A 19,387-nucleotide genomic window follows, 5' to 3' on the forward strand; every position below is an offset into this window, starting at 1 on the left:
TTTAGTCAAAGAAATCTACTGGTAGTTTTATTTTGCAGTGGAAATCTGTAAAAAGCATATTTACAAACAGCTTATATTTTACAAGAAGGGTCCGATTTGGCTCATCACAAAATAACGGAATTCTGGCATTGATTTGAGAACGATTACAGCCTACAAAAATACCTTAGCAGTCCTAGAACTTGCTAGATTATAACCCCAGATGTTTTTTGAATAATATTTAAAGCAAAATGTTTTACAAATGAACCTCAAGGTCTTAAATTAGTTTAAATTAGTTAGAAATGCATAGCCCAGTGATTGTGTAACTTAATTGAAGGTACAGAGTTTATGGCAATATCAGTGAAAAGAGAACATTTTCCAAACATTACCACAACCAAACAAATTATATAAAAAACATTCATGCTGCAGAGTAACACAAAATAAAAATCACCTGATCAGCTCAAGCAATATTGATTTATATCTTTGAATTAACAAAATTTCTCTGTACAGTTGCAATAAGACTTCAGTTTTATAAACTGATATTTAGTTGAACATATTTATAACACAAATTATACACTATGTACAAACATAGTTCTTCACAGAACTCTTTGTTCAGCATGCTTCAACACAGAAGGGATTTACCAATTTCTAGGCCAGAATTCTAGCTCTTCTTTTAATTTAAATACCAAAACCCTTATCAAAACATGAGAAAAAATCCATCTGCTATCACATGGTGCTGTTCTTAAGTCACTTGTTACCATATGTCACAGAAGAGTGGAACCAGTCACAGCAATAAATAAATTTGATTATTACCAAAAAGACATATTCACACAATCACACTTTCAACCTGAGTGCTTTTATAAGACTGTAGGATCCATTGATCTTTGCTTGCCTTGACACGTAGATCAAAATTGCAACTCCAGGTACCGCTACTGCTGCTACAGATGAGAATGCAATAATAAACTGAATCATCTGATCTGGTTCTTCCAATCTTGCTGAAAATGGAGACAAAAGGAGAAGAAAATTATGTAAATATTTTTTGAAACAGGTGCATGTACACCACTGTAAAACTGGTGTTATTAATGACCTTTATTTGGAACATATTTCTGTTTTAATGCACAAAGCACATTTTTTGTGTTTTCCTTACACTTTTTTCTTTAGTAACTTCACATTACATACTTTCGTTCCTAGCCACTATCTTGGTCTTGAATTTGCTATGCAAGTTCAAACCTATCTGATATCTACACTGAAGAATACCTTTAAATTAATGAAGAATACAAGAAGAATACCAAGTATTTTCCCCAGGAAACATTTGGGTACGTTTCAACTTCCTTCATCCTTCAAGGGGAAGACCATATTTTAAAAGCCCAATCTTTAGATATTTTTGTGAAAAAGAACTTTTCCTGCTTTAGTCTCACTGTTCATACATGTGGACAGAAATGCAGCCAGGTTCTACCTTTTTCTGGCCCTATATCCTTAAAGCTACCACACTAACTCAGGTAAGAGAGACAATTACTTCCACACTGAAAGGAGGTTAAATACAGCTTATTCTGGCCAGCTTGTTTGGTCTGATTTCAAGTGAGGGGTTTTTTTTTAGGTTAACTGCAGTACTGTCACACAAGGATCAGCCATGAATTAGTTTTACTCACCTTGACACAAAAATCAGTAGAAAGTAGAAACAAAATAGGTTTAAGGCAATAGACCTACCTACTTACAACAGCTATCTCAATCACTGTAATGTTGTTCCAACCTTACTGAAGATATAAACCAAATATATGCTTGTATAATATTTGGTGACATTGTAGAGGATAAAGGTTCCATTCACTGATGGCAGAATAATTTCTCTTGATGGGATTTTTTTCAGGACCATCTTTTAGGGTGTATGTGCTACATGTAATAGTGATATTTTCTCCGTCTCAAGCATTTTCTGATGGCTATACTAACACAGTAATATTTTGGGAAGGAACTGAAAAGAAATGCAAGGTAGGATTTAGCAACAAACAGAAGCAAAAACTCATAAGGCATCAGCAGCTTTTACATGCGAAAAACTAATCTAGATAATGGGCCCACTGTAATAGTTGAGCACACAGCTTTAGACACTGCTCTGTCACCAGCTATCCTTCACATACTGAAGCCAACAGCAGCTGGCAAAAAGAACATTTTATCAACTGATGGAGTATGTTGCATAACTTTTACATCATATAGAACCTCTTCTTTTTGTTTTTCAAATTCACTGTTTATTCATTTGAGCTCATGAAAAGGCACAGACCAACAAACCAGAGGCAGATGTTCTCTTTCAACAGAAGAGAAACAGAAAAGGCAGTGGAAGGAGTCCTAGAATTGTACTTTTTTTCACTAGGTTCTGCAATTTTACATCCTGTTTTCAAAAGATGGAAGCAGAAATATGAAAAATTCTGAAGCAGCAATTGTTTTGTGCATCTATCATTTTGGACAGAAGTTTTCAATAAGACCCTATCATTTATGACAAGAATCTGTGCAACTTATCTTAGATTTTTTAAAGACAATTCATTCTTAATGAAACTGAAGATGTCACTCTATCTGTGTAAAACAAATCCTAATATGAACTCTGTACAGCAGTTATATTAACTAACCTTTGTCATAAGTAGCATGTGCTGCAGCTGCTCTCCTGGCTCATTAAAGGTGTGCCTGTGTATTTTCCTTTGTCCCTTAGCTGAGCCCTGTCTCTGGTATATTTGCCATCTACCCTTTCAAGTGGTGTGAACCCATCACTGACTTCCTTTTGCAGAATACTCCTAAGAGATGTAACATCTGCAGATATGCAAGGAATGGTAACACTTTGTCCTTGTTTCGCTTTGCTTGAAGTGGAAAATAAAAGTGTATTTTTTGGTGCAGCTATAAAAATAGTAAAGAACAGGGAAGAGAGCTGAATTGGTGGCAGAAGTGATCCCTAAGAAATACACTGTTGCTATGCAATAGGCAGAAGCATCAGAGCTAAAGCAGAGAAGTCTGATTAATATTGAAAATGAAACTTCAGTATCATTGCATCTAAGTTGAGGAATCAGCATTTCTTGCAGTTTAAATGCAGCTTTCAAGAGCAGGAAACAGAGCTATAACTTAGGGAAGAAGCAAGGGGCTGTAATACAATGCTTCCACAGAGCAGTTTCAGCCTGTACTATCTCCTTGAATCTTTTGTATGCAGATTTCCAGTGAGACCTATTTAGAAGGAAATACAGGCACTGCATACCTTCTTTACCTCACTCATACATCCATACAGTTGGAAGGAGCGATGGAAGCCCAGTTGACATATGAATTTTTCATAAGCTATATGTACTGAGGTAAACTTCACGCTTCATTGTTTAAAGCTTCCTAAATTACTTAGTGATATTAGGGCCGCCTATTAACTCCATTGACATCAAAGACAGAATTACCTCATCCTTCACAAAGAAGATCTGGATCTAAAATTCATAAACCAAAAAACTTGTTATCTGTCTTGTTCTACAAACCTTGAACATATAATTTCACAGCTTTTTCTTCCTTGCCATACTGATTATAAGCTTCACATTCATAAAGCCCCAGATCTTGACTTTTCAAGTCCGGTATAGTTAAAGTTGCATTTTTAGAAATTTTCTCAGACTCTCCGGTGGCCGTCTTCTTCTTCCAAGAGATCACAGGAGCTGGATTACCAGAACTAGTACATTTCATTGTCACAGTTTCTCCTTCTTTAACAACAGCAGTAGGGAAAACAGTGATCATTGTATTCTTTGGTCCATCTGAAAGGAAGAGTCCTAGAGTTAATCATCACTGGATTTTTTAGAGATGGGTCCAACAAGCCCAATTGGATGCCAGACTATTACCCTCCCAAAGCTAATTTCTTTTTCATTCTCAAAAAAATGTAGAACACACAGTATCAGAGTTTCCATACAAACCCTCCATAGCCTAAAAACACTAACTAAGTATTTCTAACCATGTAGATCAGTTTCTCACTCCTTCCGATCCAGACTTGAAATGGTCATTATATTAAAGATTTCATTACTTTGTTTTGTTCATCAGCACTGCTCATTTCTTAGGGAAGAGCAGAGGACTATGTTGATTTTTTGTTCTCACAGGGTTTTGTTTAATTTGATGATTATATTTCTCACTGATGAATGAACTGATTTTTTTTAAATGACTGGGAAAACTTTACACATACTTACATTTCACATTAAGTGTTATTTCACTTTTACTGTTCCCAAACTTATTTTCTGCTACACATTCATAGTCTCCTCCATTTTGGAATGTCACAGATGGAAGGAGAATACTCCTAGCTCTGTAAGATCCCATGTCAGCATTGTCAGATTTTCTCCTTAAAATAATCTTGGGAGGAGGGTTACTTTCAGCAGAACATTGTATGGAAACATTTTCTCCTTCTTGAACTGTTGCAGAAGGTTCAATGGAGAGTTTTGTAATGACTGGAGCACCTGCATGACAAAAGAAAAGGCTGTTACACTAATGCAAAGGCACCAAAGATGGAGAGGGTTTTAAGAAAGCAGGAATTGCTTGCTCAAGGATATCTTAATTTTGGTTTTGATCCCAGACTCAATGTAAGACTTTCGGCTCTATCAAAACAGTATCAATTAATCAATCAATCAATCAACCAATCATAAAATATTACAACAACAATAAAATTATTACATCCAAAAGAGTTTTACCATTAAATGACTATTAAATTTCTTACTAATGACTAAAACTACTAATTCAAAGAAGGAGACTGTGATGTCCTGTGAAACTGCTACATACATTATATTTCAAGGAAATGACAGGGTCTGTCTCCCCACCACTTTCTCAGATTCTTTTATGACTTTGAGCATTGCATTGTGGGAAATGTATTGAAGTGTGCACACACAACAGCAGTACAGAGAGAATTAGCTGAAAATTAAGTATAGAAAGAAAAAGTACAGCCCACAAAGATCAGCCATAAATTGAAGGTAAATCCAGAATATGCAATAAAGGATGCTCCATATTTTCCTAATTTTCAGTGTTTCAGCATCCCCCAACCTAACAGAGATCTGCCAGTTAGGTACTGCATAATACGAGTGAAACTCAGGAAGACTTGTACCTTGTATAATAATGTCCACAGTTGCTTTCTCTGTTTTATTAGTTACCAGATTAATTACTTCACAGATGTACCTTCCTGAATCATTGAAATGGACATGGGGAATAGAAAGAACATTATTTTTTATCAGATGCTGAATGTTTTCTTCAGCCAAATATTTTCTCCAAATTATTTGTGGTGGTGGGTTACTCTGAGTCACACAAGTGAGGTTTAGAGAGCTTCCTTCCATTGGTGAGTTGTCTGGAGATGCAGTAATGGTAGTATTTTGTGGACCAACTGCAAGAGAACAAAAGGAAGACAAGATCAGTAAGTAAATGAAGAATGATATCCACATCTCTAACACTAGCTTTTCTAGAGGTACATTTCACAGAATACCAAGAAAAAAAAGAATAATGTGTGTACCAGCAACAGAGTGGAACAATTTTCCCAGACTTAATAAGACATTTTGCTTGCAGCTTTGAAAGCTGAGTAAGCCAAAATGTGTACAATTTTTGTTTTACTGTTTTTTTTAATCTCATTATTGTTTATGACAAAAATCGGAATTCCTAAGCATATGATAGCATACAATACAATTTTGAAAACACTTAGCAGTGTGATGCCATTTTTCTTCTGGTCTACCTCCTGAATGCCCAAAGTAAGAGAATGAGAGGAATTACCGAAGCACTGCCTAACTTCTGCTGTGATCAACAGTGGATATTTTATGACTTGGTGACTGCTACTGAATACAACATAATACAATATATTATCTACATAAATAATACAGATAGTAAGTGCAGATAACAAACATTTTATAGTACACACTTTGTGAAGTCATTCCTCAAAACTTAACATACTTTGTGGGAAAGCCCTAGTACAAAAATACTTACAATTTGCATTAAGTTTCTGAGAAGATTTTCTTTCTTTGGGTTCAAAATCCATATCAGCAATTGGTAACCTGGCCACACAGGTAATCTCTTTCCCAATATCTTCAGTCATGGGATGAAATGAATATGTCACCATTTTGGTCTCTGTATGTGTGCTGTCATCTTCATAAAAATATTTTTCATAAAGAATATGTTCATCTTTCATTAGGAGAACTTCCAGGTGATCAGAAGGATACACATCAGGAATTTTACAGATGATTGTGGCTGGTTCTCCAGCAACTAAGGATGGGCTGATCTCAATGATAGGATCACTGGGGAAAGCTAGAAGAACAAAATCAATTTCTTTAGACCAGCAGAGATTAATAGTAGGGTCAATGTAAGAACAAGATCCAGACAACAAATATCTTGAGTTTAGAGGTGCTCAGAACATGAGATTCTGACATTCTCATGAGAACATGAGCATTCTATCAACTTCATTGCAAGACATATCTTGATCTGAAGACCTACCAGTCCTTTATAAGCAGTTCATATGCTAACAGGAATTTTGTTTGTACAATTGCTGAAATATGATCACAAAAGATCTAGTAAGATTCAGCATGGCACCTAGGCAGTGATACAGCTGCCTAAATATAGGCATTCAGAGCAATGTGTACACTAGTGGTATCCTAGTTTTTGTGCTGGTAGGTTTAGACATCTGAATCACTACCCAGCAAATTACAAAGGCTTTGATTTTTTTCTCCCCCACCTCTGTGAATGCATTCAGGCAGTGTATGTTTTGGCTATCAAAAATAACCAAAAATAAGACTAAATAATACCAGTACATAGTATCTTCAATGCAGAAAGCTAAGCAGAAAAGGGCTGAGAAGGTGTCCTGAACAGACATATAATGGAATCTTAGAAGGAAGTATATGTTGAGCTATAACAGACTCATTATCCTAGAATTAAAAGTTAACTAGTAACCACAGTTTCTAAAACAATTACTGATTATTCTATCAACATGTACTACTTAAAGAGAATTTTACATTTTTACTTACAGTAAAGTTCAACCTTGACATTCTTCTCTTTTTTCTGCTTCTCATCACATATGACAGTACACAGATAACTATGAGAATTCGCAATGCTAACTGGATTCATAGTCAACGTAGAGTATGTCCCATGGTTGCTGACTTTTCCTCCTAGGGGGTTGTCCATTTGTGTTCTCCAGGAAAAACTTGGTGATGCACAGCCAGTAGTATTGCATGTGAGAGTGAGTGTGTCTCCAATCTGTGCAACAATCCTCCCAGCAGGTATAATCTCCATTTCAAAAGCCTTAACTACAAAAGAGAAAACATACATCAATCCAGCACCTTTTTCTATTTCTTCTCATGTTCTCCTGTGACATGTGGTCTTTATGTTTCAATTCATTACTTTATAGTAGTGTGGAAGTTAAACTAAAAAAGCCCACACAGTGGTTTACATATCCAAAACACCCCATAAACATAGTTATTTTTGTCAAAGACAATACAGACAGATGACTAACAGACAGTTTTCATGTATAAATTGGTATAAACCTGATGCTGTCAGTGAAAATAAATGCATTGGCACAATATAATTTTTTTTTTTCTTTTGTCAGGTGGATGTGGTCCTAAAACTTTGTAACATTTGAGGGGAGAGGTAGCAGATAGATATCAAAGACTACAGCAGAAACACTTTGAACAGGACATTTAGTACCAAACTTGACTGACACTGTCAGGAATGACAGTAAAAAAATCAAACATGCAATGATATACTGCAGTTGTCTCCTAGACTGTCTTTTAGCAAACTCAGTAGGAAAACGACTGAGTCATTGCAGAGCACAGAAAAGCTCAAAGTAAATGTCAAAGAAAGCTTCCTGACATTTTGACAGAACTACTTAATTGACAGTTGTATTCACTAAAATGAAAAAGTAACTGGAGCAAAGAGAAATAAAGATCAAACAGTAAATTTTAGGTCAGTTTACACTTAACAAAGTTAAAAACAAATAAAACAAGCACCGCCAACTCCCACCTTCACCAACTTACCAGTCCTTAACACACACAAAATTAATAGCACAACCTGGCTTGCTCTTCCCATCTCTTTAAACATTTGTAATTGCTGTTACTAGATAAAGAAAGTAAATTCAAAGGTTTTGTTTTCTATTTTCTGTGAAGAAGCACGGTGGGATCTTGCTGCTCTGCAAGAGTTTATTACAAGAGCTCCAGCGTGCTCTTTATAAAGGCTCTCGGGGTGGAGTGGGAAATCCCTGGACGGGGAAATCCAGAGCGGGGAAGAAGAGACCATACCGGCTGGTGCCCGTTGGCTCAGCGCCCTCTGCTGCTTTTGTGAAAGCTCAGGAAAATAAATAGTAACACTTGTAAATACAGTGCCCAACACATTTTAAAAAATCAGTTTCGGATCTGATCCTGCAAACTACTGAAAAATGAAAGAATGTGCATAAGTCCAAGTAATTGAATTCAACTATATCTGATGAAAAAGTTACTCAAATTTGCTTTCAGTGAAAATGTTTATTTGGGACTGAGTCTTGAGAACATTTCTAACAATGCTCAGCTCTGTAAATAACTTTACATGACTCGGTATTTCCTTTGAAAACTGTGCTACCAATTTAAGAGGTGATACTACTCATGTTCCTAAGTATTTTTGATCTTTAAAAATGAAGAAGTAAATCAGATAACATAAGTCTGGAGATCTGACTTCATCAGCTTGAATCAGGCTCATAGTGTGCAAATTAACTGAATGAACTAATATTCCCAATAAAAATAATAATAATAAAAAATGAGAAAACCACTCCAAGACAATCCAAGAAGTACCCAGAAGGCAATAAAACAGGGAAATCTGAAGCATCTAGAAATGCCTAACCAAAAGTCACTAAAACTAAAACTCAATTAAATTGCCACAGTGGATTCTACCATATTATTTTATTTTTATTATCACCATCATATTTTTTTTTTTTTGTTAGAGGAGGAGAAAGAGGAGGAGGAGGCGGAGAAGGAGGTGGAGGAGGTCAATAAGGAGGAGGAAGAATAAAACACTTCTAAGTGTCACAAAATACAAGCAGAGTACTGTTCTGGAAGTACTTCTATCAAATCTGAATATACAAAAGCTATCCAGGATAGGAACAATGTATCTACACAACATGATTTTACTTCAGAGAAAATAGTTTTGTTGAAAGAAAGTGTACTCGCTCATTTAAGTTGCAAATAATTACATTTAAATCTCAGTCAGAGCAAAGCAAGAAATTAAACTCGTCTGCTTGGGCCGCTTAAATAATCATAGGAAGCTAAGCTGAAAGAGAAAGGGCAATATTTCCTTGTTTCTGGGAAATCAGTTTCTAGACAGAAAAGAAATTAAACATAGGAGTTCATGTCTGCATGCTGGAAACGTCTTAATCAAGTCCTTCATCAGATAACACGAAATAAGAAATAACTCTGATCCTGCTCTCAGTAAATTAAACTGGACAGCTGCCATTAACTTCACTTGAGTTGGATCCTTACCAGAGGGAATACTATACTGAGTGATCAGACAAATACAACTCAGATAATTTAGGTAAGAACAGAGTTAGCCTACAAATGCTACTAAAGGATGTACAAATCTGCCAAAAATTTAAGAAGTTTCTTAAAACCTTCTCTTTTCCCAGCTTCAAATGTGAGGCTTCTATGTATTTTAAAAAGAATATGTACTTTATTGTTGCTCCTACTACCCTTAGCATCAACCTCAAAAGAGAAAAATGGGCACCAACTTTCTTTCAGAACTGTCTGTTCTGTCTGTAAACAAATAGAGACCAGCTGGCAAGTTTTAGCACTTGACCCTGAAGAATTCAGATAATCTAGCTTTTTATTCAAACAGCGCAGAGGAGGATGCTGAGGGTAAAAATAGAGGATGCATCTACATCCACAGTGAGTTAGGTATTATAGGATCAACTGGAAGAAATCTTGACACATGCAGAGTGTAATGATGACTGGAATGAAACAAGTATTAGAAGAATATTACTAAATGCAAAAAAGATTGAAAGAATTAAGCACTGGGATATAACTACATGTTTTCCAATAGATCTAGTAATCAAAAGAGACTTCTAAGGCTTTGATGGACAAACAAAGATAAAACAATTGTGTGTTGCAAAAGGGAGTCTGGAAATACTGAACACGAGTTTTGGCCTGGCATCAGAAAACAGAAGTGTCCTTCAGGAAACTAAAATTTACATCAGACTTTTCTGGAAATTAAGAAAAGAAACCATTTCAGAACTGTGCTAAGAATTTCCTTTAACACATACTTCTGCAATTCTGGTAACTAATATAATACATTTATCAGTTTCCTCTAAACAAAAGAGATAAAAAGTTCTTGATATCTGAATGAACTATTTGAACAAAATGCATATTATCCTACATGTTAGTTATCCAACATTCATCACATATCCAACATCCAACATCCATACCTGTCTTCCTGCATTTTTAATATACTGCACTGTCTCATGGAAGCTACTAGGAGAAAGCTGAAAGGCTAAGCCTTTTGCAGAATTCAGATGCTTAAAACCCTCACCACTGGTTTTGTGATTTATGGCCAAGTACCTATAGTGAAGAGAGCTAATCCTTCTGGCAGAGGAAATTCAAGAAAAAAGAAGGTAGAAGAAAACTCATCTAATTTGATATTCTGTTTCAGCAATAAAATTCTTCATGGCACTTCATTCCTGTATCTGCATCTAGAGCCACAATTTGGGATTTCTGCTAAAAATACTTAGTGTTGGAATCATAACTTCTGTACAGGACCCCAACACAGAAATATATGTGTTTATTACTAAAGATCTCGGTGTCCCATCAGCTTGAGAGGTCAGAACCCTTCTGTGGAAGGTTTGACATTTGGGTGAGAGGATGCAGCAAAATCCGACTCAACAGTTCTTCAGCCTCATATCAAAGAGGTGTTACAGCAGGTCCATGCTTAGGTCCCCCATTCAAACAGCAGCCCTCACACATCTCAGGAAAGATATCCTTGGGATGTGTATTAGAGGTCAGAGTAAAGAAAGCCTCTTACAGAGTTTCTGATGCCTTACAGAAGCAGCTGGGATAAAGAGCTTCCACCCCATGTGAAGAGTGTCTGATACCTCTACAGGATGATCATGCCTAAAGAAAGAGCCATAGGACTGTGCTGTAACTCAAACGAGTTCCAATCTCACAGGGAAAATTTACATGCATCAGCAAAAAAGGAATGCCCTTCAGATACCACATGCAAGGCAGTACCTTTAATATGGTCATATCTTGATTTAAAAACATGATGCTGGAGGATATATATGAATACTGCTGACTACATGGCTAATACAGCAGGAAATTATCTGCCAGCCTCAACATTTTCAGTTCTCAGCAACTCAATAGCCTGCTCTAAGGGTTATACCCTGTCTCCTTTCTCAGAGCACCTGGATTTTTGGTTCTCAAAGCTTCCCCAACACTTTGCTTCTCTTGACTCCCTCCACCTGCTTTCTCACCACCTGACAATAATACAATCTCTGTATAGCCCCAAGAGGGGGAGGAGAGCATCACTGACTCCCTATAATTTTCATCTCCAGATGGGAAGGATGAGATCTACATGCAGATCTATTTAAAGGGTTGTGTCTGTTTCAGGAATTGTAACTTTGTACCTAACTACAAAAAGAACACCAACGCATTACCCTGTAACCCACATCACACCTCACAATTGTACTCCACATCTAACTTGTCATCTATTGCAAGAAGGAAAAAAAAAAAAGTCTTAGGAAAGTTTTATCATCTTCTTCTTTCCCTTTTCTGGAATTTCTTAAATACTGTATGTAAAAATAAATTCATCTACTTCCTGCATTATCTTTCTCAGGCACTAGCTTCTCAGTTAGGACACTTCCTGTTTGGTTAGTCTGAAGGCATCCAGAATCCACAAAGGTGCCAGATAAAATAATACAGCAACATGATAACTTACATAGACTACAAAATAGCTAATTCCTTATTTTCTTCTGTTCAGAGGCATTATCCACTTCTCAGAAAGAACAAGTAGTTTATCTAATAATAAATAGAAGCCACTAGAGAAAAAAGTCCCTACTTTTTATCTTAGTCTTTTGTTACTGGCAAAAAACAAGCTGTGGAAATCCCAAATCTTACTTCATAAAAAATGCAAGTATGATTTCAATGATGCTGGATCTAAAAGTGAAACTGTTGGATAGCCTTTAAATACACATACTTCAATTGCCAAGTACCGCATTCTAAATCAAAACTGTATTAGTTTGGATAGCTGAGCTTCTATTGTCTTCATAGTGACATAGGTAACAAAAAAAGTTTCCCTCCTGAAATATTATCTAATGTATAACAAATTCAAACATGAAACTTAGAGTTTTCAAAATCTGTTTGGGAATTTTGAAGTAAGATTTACTAATTTATTTTGATTCCAATATACCAAGATATATCGAAATCGTTTGTTCTGACTGAAGAAAACAACAAAAAGAAACCTCAGACAAAACACATTCAAAATGGACAGAGTAAAAAATAGAGTGGGCTTTGAGTCAATGTGTAGATGCTAGTTAGAAGTTAGGATATGGCAAGGTAAAGTCAAATGAAAAAGTTTAAGAAGGAATATGACCCAGTTATTTAATTCCCCCAACATTCCACGGGAAATTCCAATACTACTAAATCTTGTGTACTTTATTAAGGCCACTATTTCACATGGTCAAAAGTTTATCAAGACATCAGTGGAGAACTTTTTGCCCATGCTTTTTTAATTACTCACCAGCAGCAGCTCTCCAATACACTTGTAGATGAGTCACTTCTCTATTTCCCATGTCCTTCCTGAGTTTCAGTCACGAGACACAGGTATATCCCTATAGACCAAAAAAGACAAAGGGGAATGATGACAGCAAGGTCTGTAACAGACCATTCTACTTATAAGAAATGCAGTACTTGGATTCTCGTAGACAGGCTACTGATAACTGCACTGATACTAATTGATTATCCTTCAACTTGTCTACCAGAATGTATTTTTTATTCTCTTACAATGGTTCATATCCTAAAGGACTGTACTTGGCTGTGTATTTTTGCTCTTGTGATACTGCAATGCTACCTTTTTTGTCCCACAGTGGACTGACTCATTAGCGGGTAGAAATATTGCACAGATTTCAGAAAGGAATTAAATGACTGAACATTGCACTATTCAAGATTTGTACTTTTTAAATCTTCCATATACGTAAGAATTACAGGGATTGCCCAGTTTATATTTTAATTTATTTTTTTAAGATACACACAAATTTCTTTTACCTAGATTTTGTCACCTTTCCCTCTCTGGAAGAGGGCTGAAAGTTTTGAAGAAACTGATCCTCCAAATACAAACAAGAGGGAATGAACCAATTTTTCCTTCCATCAAGCCAAAATGACAAAGACCCAGAGAAAGCAGTTTGCAGTAGCAAAATATGTATGTTTGTGTGACTGTACACATACTGAAAAATCAAGAGATGCTTGAAACCAGCTACAAATTTATTAAGAATCCAGCACCTTTCTTTTACCTTTTGAATATGCTGTACCCTAAATAAAAAACATGCGGTTTTGTTACTTGGACTATTTCTCTCTTTCCTTTTTATTTCCCCAGACAGTTAGGTATCACCTTAATTGTTTTGTTTGTTAACACTTCCATGGAAGGAATATGCCAAAGTAGGAGTGGCTAAGTGATAAAGACCACAAGCAGCTGAATTTTTCTTGACAGGCCAGGGTAAGAAAGATGCGAGTTACTGGAATTTATTTCCCCTTCCCAGACAATTCCTTGGCTAGGCATCAAAGCCCAGGTCCTTGTAGTCTGATATAGACAACTGAGCAAGAATGACTTTCATAGTTGTGTCGCCCTCTATCACAGACCATGTTACTCTCTAGTGATAAGAGAGGCAACTTTAGAAATGTGACACGTGTTTGAAATTGCTGTCAGGCAGGATAGAAGTCTGTGCTGAATTAGTATGAGAAATACCTGACTTCCAACATTCCAATACTTCTTAGCCAAGGATCCCTCCTGAAATTTCCCAAGAATTGTATGTGAATACCAAATCATAAGAAAAAGATGGTTTAATGGTCCTTTTGGTTGGGTAAATTTTGCCGCATTTGACTTAATTTATTGCTATAGTTAGCTACACATCATGAGGAACAGATATTGGCAGCTCTTTCAACAGCTCAGCTCCAGACAAACCTATATGGTTTTCTGGCTGAGGTTCTCTCTCAGCTGTATGAAACCACTATTGACTAAGTTAGATGACCATGCAGCTACTTCCAGGGCTTTCACTTGGAAGCTGGGACATCCTAATGGGAAAGGGAACAACCTTGTGCAACCCGCAGTTTCTAAAAGATAAAGAAAACATAAATGTTTCATTAGAAGTGTTGAACCCTTTTGTGGATCAAGGATCAAATCCAGTTAAATTCTCATAGGCTCATGAGCTTGTGATTAGTCTTACCTCTGTAGCACCTTCCAGCACTCAGGGTATCAGTAGCATGGTGACTTGGTATCTGCAAGACCATCAGGATCAAGGAATTTCCAGAGACGTATGATGGTGAATTCATTAAGATTTTAAGCAAATCATCTTACGCTGAGCTTCCTAGATTTTTTGAATGAATATAATACAATCATCTCACACTAAAAAGAAGTACACTTTAGGAATTGTACGTTATTGATTTCAAATATTCAGTATAAAACCATCAGTCTATAAATGATTTATTACTACATTTTATTATACTGATTCATCTGCTGTGGCACCAGGATCCAGCTGCTGACTTTGCTTTTCTTGCACTCTCACGTGCCCTGTAACATGGCTATTGAATTTTGTGGCATGAAGAAATTTTCTTTCTACCTCTAAGGTCTGTGTATGGATCCTGCTGTAGCTTATGGTTTCACAAAATGTGCTGCTATGTAACAGATATATTCAATCAACAATTTAGGATCTCAGACAATTTAAGAAAAATTGTTTCTCTTTATCCTGCATAATGTATTTATTAATAGGCATGGTCATTTAAAATTTATTTTTCTAATTAATTATTTGGAAAATTAATAAATAAAATTTATTTTTAAAGATTACCAGAAGATTTGCACATTTAACATAAAGGAGGACAAATTTTCAGGCGAGGTCTATAGTGGAGAATGTTACAAGAATGGAGAGAATTTTATCACAAGATTGAAAAGTAAGCAGTGTATGTTCAAAACTCCATTACTACCCAGGAGGAAACCAATTACTAAATTAATCTGCACTATTTACTATTTCCTACTAGCTCATCACATTCCTTTTTTAATAAGAGAAACAACTGTTTTCTAAGTTTTAAAAAGGATTGGATAGTAAAAATGCTATTAATTTAGACTAAAGCTGCAGATGATTATAAAGCTAAATAAATGAGGAGATGATGATCATGCACAACATTCCTTGTGAAGTTAGTTTTGGTTTCATGAATCAGCTGTAAACTTACCTTGATCTTTTATTTTCTTACTCTTCCTAATAAAATCTAATGTTTCAATGCATGCATTTCATATTATGGCATTAAGCTGTTTACATAGGATTTCTATAACGTGTCATTTAAGATTCAGTTTATCCTCCTAATGCTGTTTGAGACAGAAAACTATGACAAAAGCTCAGACAATCATGTTAGTGTTTTGACTGGCAAACACAATTACCTACTGGACTTAAATGCCAATAGCAATTCTTGGCACATAGCTGTAAAGAAAACCATTGTGAATAACTGGAAATCCTGTCAGGATCTAATTAGAAGAAATAGGACATAAAACCAAGCAAGAAATTGTCTGTGATTTCTTGGTAATCTCATGATTACCAAGTTACATCAGTTGCAACAATTTATTAGTAACTCCTTAAAATCACTGAGGGTAAACACAAAGCAAGCCTAACTTGATATGTAATTGAGAACCTCAGTTTCACCTTGGCTGTAATTGCTGTTAGTGCCTCAAAAGCAAAACCTCTACTTTATAAAGAGAGCTCTCAGGAGTTCATGGAATGTCAAGAGCCTGCAGGGAAAGCAAGTATAGCCTGGATTGTCACGTCTGGGTTTACAACATGCAGAAGTGTTCAGTAACAGTGAGAGCAGCTTGATGTTTCCCATATGAATATGCAGGAACCACCCAGGAGCCCAAGGCAACTTTAAAATCTCGCTGTTAAAGAAAAATGAAATCTACCATTCCTGCCAATGGAGTAGTGCTTTACACAGAGATAAATTTCATAGGTTCTCTGAGAAACTTATTACTCAAGGTATGCATGAATGTCAGACCCTGCCACAAATTTCTTTGTAAAATTTCCAGGGTCCAGATATTGAGAGGCTAATTGAAAGTGTGGTAACACAAATTCTTTTAAATATCATGAGTTTTTCTTATACTAAATCTTAAAAAGTAAGCTTTAACTTATCTTAAAATCTTTCTTGACAAACCAGGAATCAAATTTTATCGCAAAGAATAAGTATCTTTACCTGAAGAGTGGAAGTTGGCTTTGCAAAACAACTTGAAAATCATGTCAAAACTGATCTCAAAATGCAAAGATGTTTCAAATGAAATATATGAAATAGTAAATCTCTAATGCATATAGACAAAATCACTTTATTTTCTATGGTGTTCCCTTCCATTCTCCACTTGGAAGAAAGTTGGCATTGACCATTTTAGTAGCATCTATTATCTCTCTTCAAACATTTCTCAGTTTTAGCAAAAAACTAAATGCTATTCTAAATAAAACCACCTTCTCCAAATACACCATAGATGAAACCTTTCTACGGCTTCAGCCCTTTTCAAAATCCCAAAGGCACAAAGGGTATAAAGAAAGAAACAGGATGTCTATGTTAATGATACAAAAATAGGAAGAAGGTTGTTTATGAAATGGCAATCAGAGTCCTGACATATACAATATTCTCACTGTTTTTTCCTTTGCCATAAGTTTTCTGACCCTTCTGGGTTTTTGTTTTGTTTTTTTCTGGCTGATTTATTCATCAGCTTTTTCTATCACTATGGCAAAGGCAAATATCCTCTGGAAGGAAGACCATTTTTCCTCCTCCACACTTCCTCCAGGACAGAGAAGAAAGAACATTGATTTATTATCCTGACAAAGCTGGCCACCTGGACAGAGACACCCATGATTCTCAGAACAGAAGTGCAAGACTAGGGTGTACTCTGGCAAAATCTGCCAGAGGAACAGATCATTTCCCACATTTGCATTTACTGTAAGTCCAACATCTAACTTGCAGCAATAACCAACAGCAGTTGCTTCAGCAGGAGATGAAGACTGTGCATAACCAGCCAAGCTCATCATGCAGTTCTTGAATTAATGCCCTTATTTGCTGAGATTATGTCTCCTTATTTGAGGTATGACTTCCTTCTTTAGCTTGTCTGACCTTATTGCAATTATTGTTCCTTCAACAGTGAAAAACCACAAAATTTTTTACAAGTCAGAACCCATGTAGAATGAACAATGCATACAAGGACTCGTAAATACTGGAACATAGAAATTTGTATAATTTGAGCATTTTACCTCTGAAGAAAGCAAGAAACTTCCCAAAAGTTTCCCACCTACAAATTATCATATAATCAGACCGTATCAGTTTCAGAAATCACAACATACTTAAATCAAGGAAATGCGAAACATTAGACTGGAAATGAGAGGAATTCTCACATATTAAATCACAGTTCATGCTAATCTTCAGACAATAAAAGTAACCTTCCTCGTTTCATCTATGCTGTGAATATTTATAACATCTGAACTGCCTGTATTTAGTCTGTGACCTTTATATTCGACCTTTAATTGAAATAAGTTATAGAAAGACAGAAGAAAAGATATTTTTTTTAAAAAAGGAATTTAATGTTTATGATGGTCTAGAAGTTAAAATCATTGCCATGTAAAAACCTCTTTTTTATTTTTTATATATTTCAACTAGATTTAGGATTTAGACCAGTTTTACTGAACTTCACTAATTGTGTGAGTTGACACATAGACACCTACAGATAGCCTATATTTCAGTGTTTATATCCGCAGTTTAGCCCCACTGAAATGACATTCTTTCCCGGTTTTAAAACTCCTTACAACACCAAACTTTATAGCCTGCACTGATAATAGGTAAATGCCCTGTGTTATGTGAAACATATGCAAAAGTATCAGTGTAATGAGTTATTAATACCTGTGTGGTATATAGGTTAAATAATTATATTCAAAGGAGAAAATACATAGCTCTTTCTCAATATATCGCAATTGTTTTTAGAAATACTTTTAACGTAGCAATTTATGTATATACTGCAGATATCTCCTGAAAATGTCTTCTATAAGCTACCTTTATTAAAGGTACATAAAATACAAATTTGTTTTCTAGTGCCACAAAAATTCTGTATCTGCATCTATTTTGTCAGGATTAAGACTCATTGAAACAACGAATTTATTAGTCCCATTCTCCACAAGACAGGGAATTTATAGCTTAAATCATCTCAGATATATTTAAATCTCAGTAAATTTAAAAATGCTTTTCTCGATTTGCAGGTGAATGCCAATATCACCAAGTTGTTTGCATGTGTACAAGTGGAGGCTAAGGACTGCTGTTTCTGATGGAAACTGTCATTTGACTTGTCTAACAAGAAATGGGAAATACTGTGAATGAACTACACAGGAAAGTTAAAGACTTCTCTGTAGTAGCAACAGGAGAGAAAATGCTACAATATTTCAAGTTCTATTGGAATCTTTCCAGGCAACTCAAATATTGAACTAATGTATCTATACACTGAATCACATCAATCTTCAAAAGTACTGTATTCTCTACAGGGCACATAAAATCCATATAAAAGCAATTAGGGAAGTCATTCTCAATTTCAGTTCTTTTTAAAAAATGGTTGAAAAACATTTTTAGTTAAAAACCAATAAATATGCACCCATATCTTCTTTTGATTTTGATATAACTGTCATGTGTGTTCTCCAACAGAACACAGAATTCATCTCCCTGATGCAGGTACCCAACTGCTTTCGGTATCCTGACTTTTCCCTTGTGTAATACTATTTCTTATAATATTATTATAGTTGGGGGTTTTATTTTATATTCTAGTAATATTTTTATAAATGTCTATCAGCATTGTTATGTAGTAATGCACCAGAAATGATGATGATAATATAGATAGTATTAATTCGGGGGGGGGTGGGGGGGGTAGGAATTAAGGCAGTTGAGAGGCACTAAAATTTCTTCTTTGCTTCTCTATGGAGACATGTGACCAGAGCGATTTGGCCATACAAACGTCCATGGTTTTTCTTAACATGAGCCCTGTATATCATATCACCAATGAGGTACTGCAAGTTCTTTATTTGCAGTAACTTCAGAAAATTATTGGCAAAGATTAGCACTAACCATTAAATTTTATTTCTTTTGGACCAATTCAAAGAGCCTTGTCTTCCTTTGGAAGGACTTCAAAACTATGAATGATTGCCGAGAAAAGCAGCCTTTGCCAGGAAAAAAACAATACGATG

The 19,387-nt window shown here is 35.6% G+C and overlaps 2 protein-coding genes across 3 annotated transcripts in view; both read right to left on the bottom strand.

The window, feature by feature from the left end:
- VCAM1 (vascular cell adhesion molecule 1) lies at positions 1-14,496 on the bottom strand. Of its 2 annotated transcripts, XM_085068205.1 has the most exons (8): positions 14,366-14,496; positions 12,667-12,757; positions 6,948-7,226; positions 5,917-6,234; positions 5,054-5,326; positions 4,152-4,415; positions 3,462-3,728; positions 1-971 (listed from the first exon to the last, which is right to left on the bottom strand). In XM_085068205.1, exons 2-8 carry the CDS (start codon positions 12,716-12,718, stop codon positions 811-813), a joined length of 1,614 nt encoding a protein of 537 aa, XP_084924331.1. In that variant the 5' UTR covers positions 12,719-12,757; positions 14,366-14,496; the 3' UTR covers positions 1-810. The 2 variants fall into 2 exon arrangements, with proteins under 2 accessions (XP_084924331.1, XP_084924330.1); XM_085068204.1 differs by lacking the exons at positions 12,667-12,757; positions 14,366-14,496 and adding an exon at positions 7,953-8,126.
- The window catches only part of GPR88 (G protein-coupled receptor 88), a 26,984-nt gene continuing 22,034 nt past the window's right edge, over positions 14,438-19,387 (bottom strand). The window contains exon 2 of the mRNA XM_085068213.1: positions 14,438-14,506. The gene's annotated coding sequence lies outside the window, so the exon portion shown is untranslated. The remainder of the gene's footprint in view (positions 14,507-19,387) is intronic.

The sequence above is a fragment of the Lichenostomus cassidix genome, chromosome 8 (genome assembly GCF_008360975.1).
Source record: "Lichenostomus cassidix isolate B80296 chromosome 8, HeHo_3.0, whole genome shotgun sequence".
Taxonomy (NCBI): domain Eukaryota; kingdom Metazoa; phylum Chordata; class Aves; order Passeriformes; family Meliphagidae; genus Lichenostomus; species Lichenostomus cassidix.

Coding starts and splice junctions, on each gene's coding strand:
- VCAM1 (XM_085068204.1), bottom strand. CDS start 8,016: ATGTTTAAAGAGATGGGAAGAGCAAGCCAGGTTGTGCTATTAATTTTG. Junction 6,235..6,947: donor TGTCAAGGTTGAACTTTACT/GTAAGTAAAAAT, acceptor TTGTTCTTCTAG/CTTTCCCCAGTGATCCTATC. Junction 5,327..5,916: donor TCAGAAACTTAATGCAAATT/GTAAGTATTTTT, acceptor GTTCTCTTGCAG/TTGGTCCACAAAATACTACC.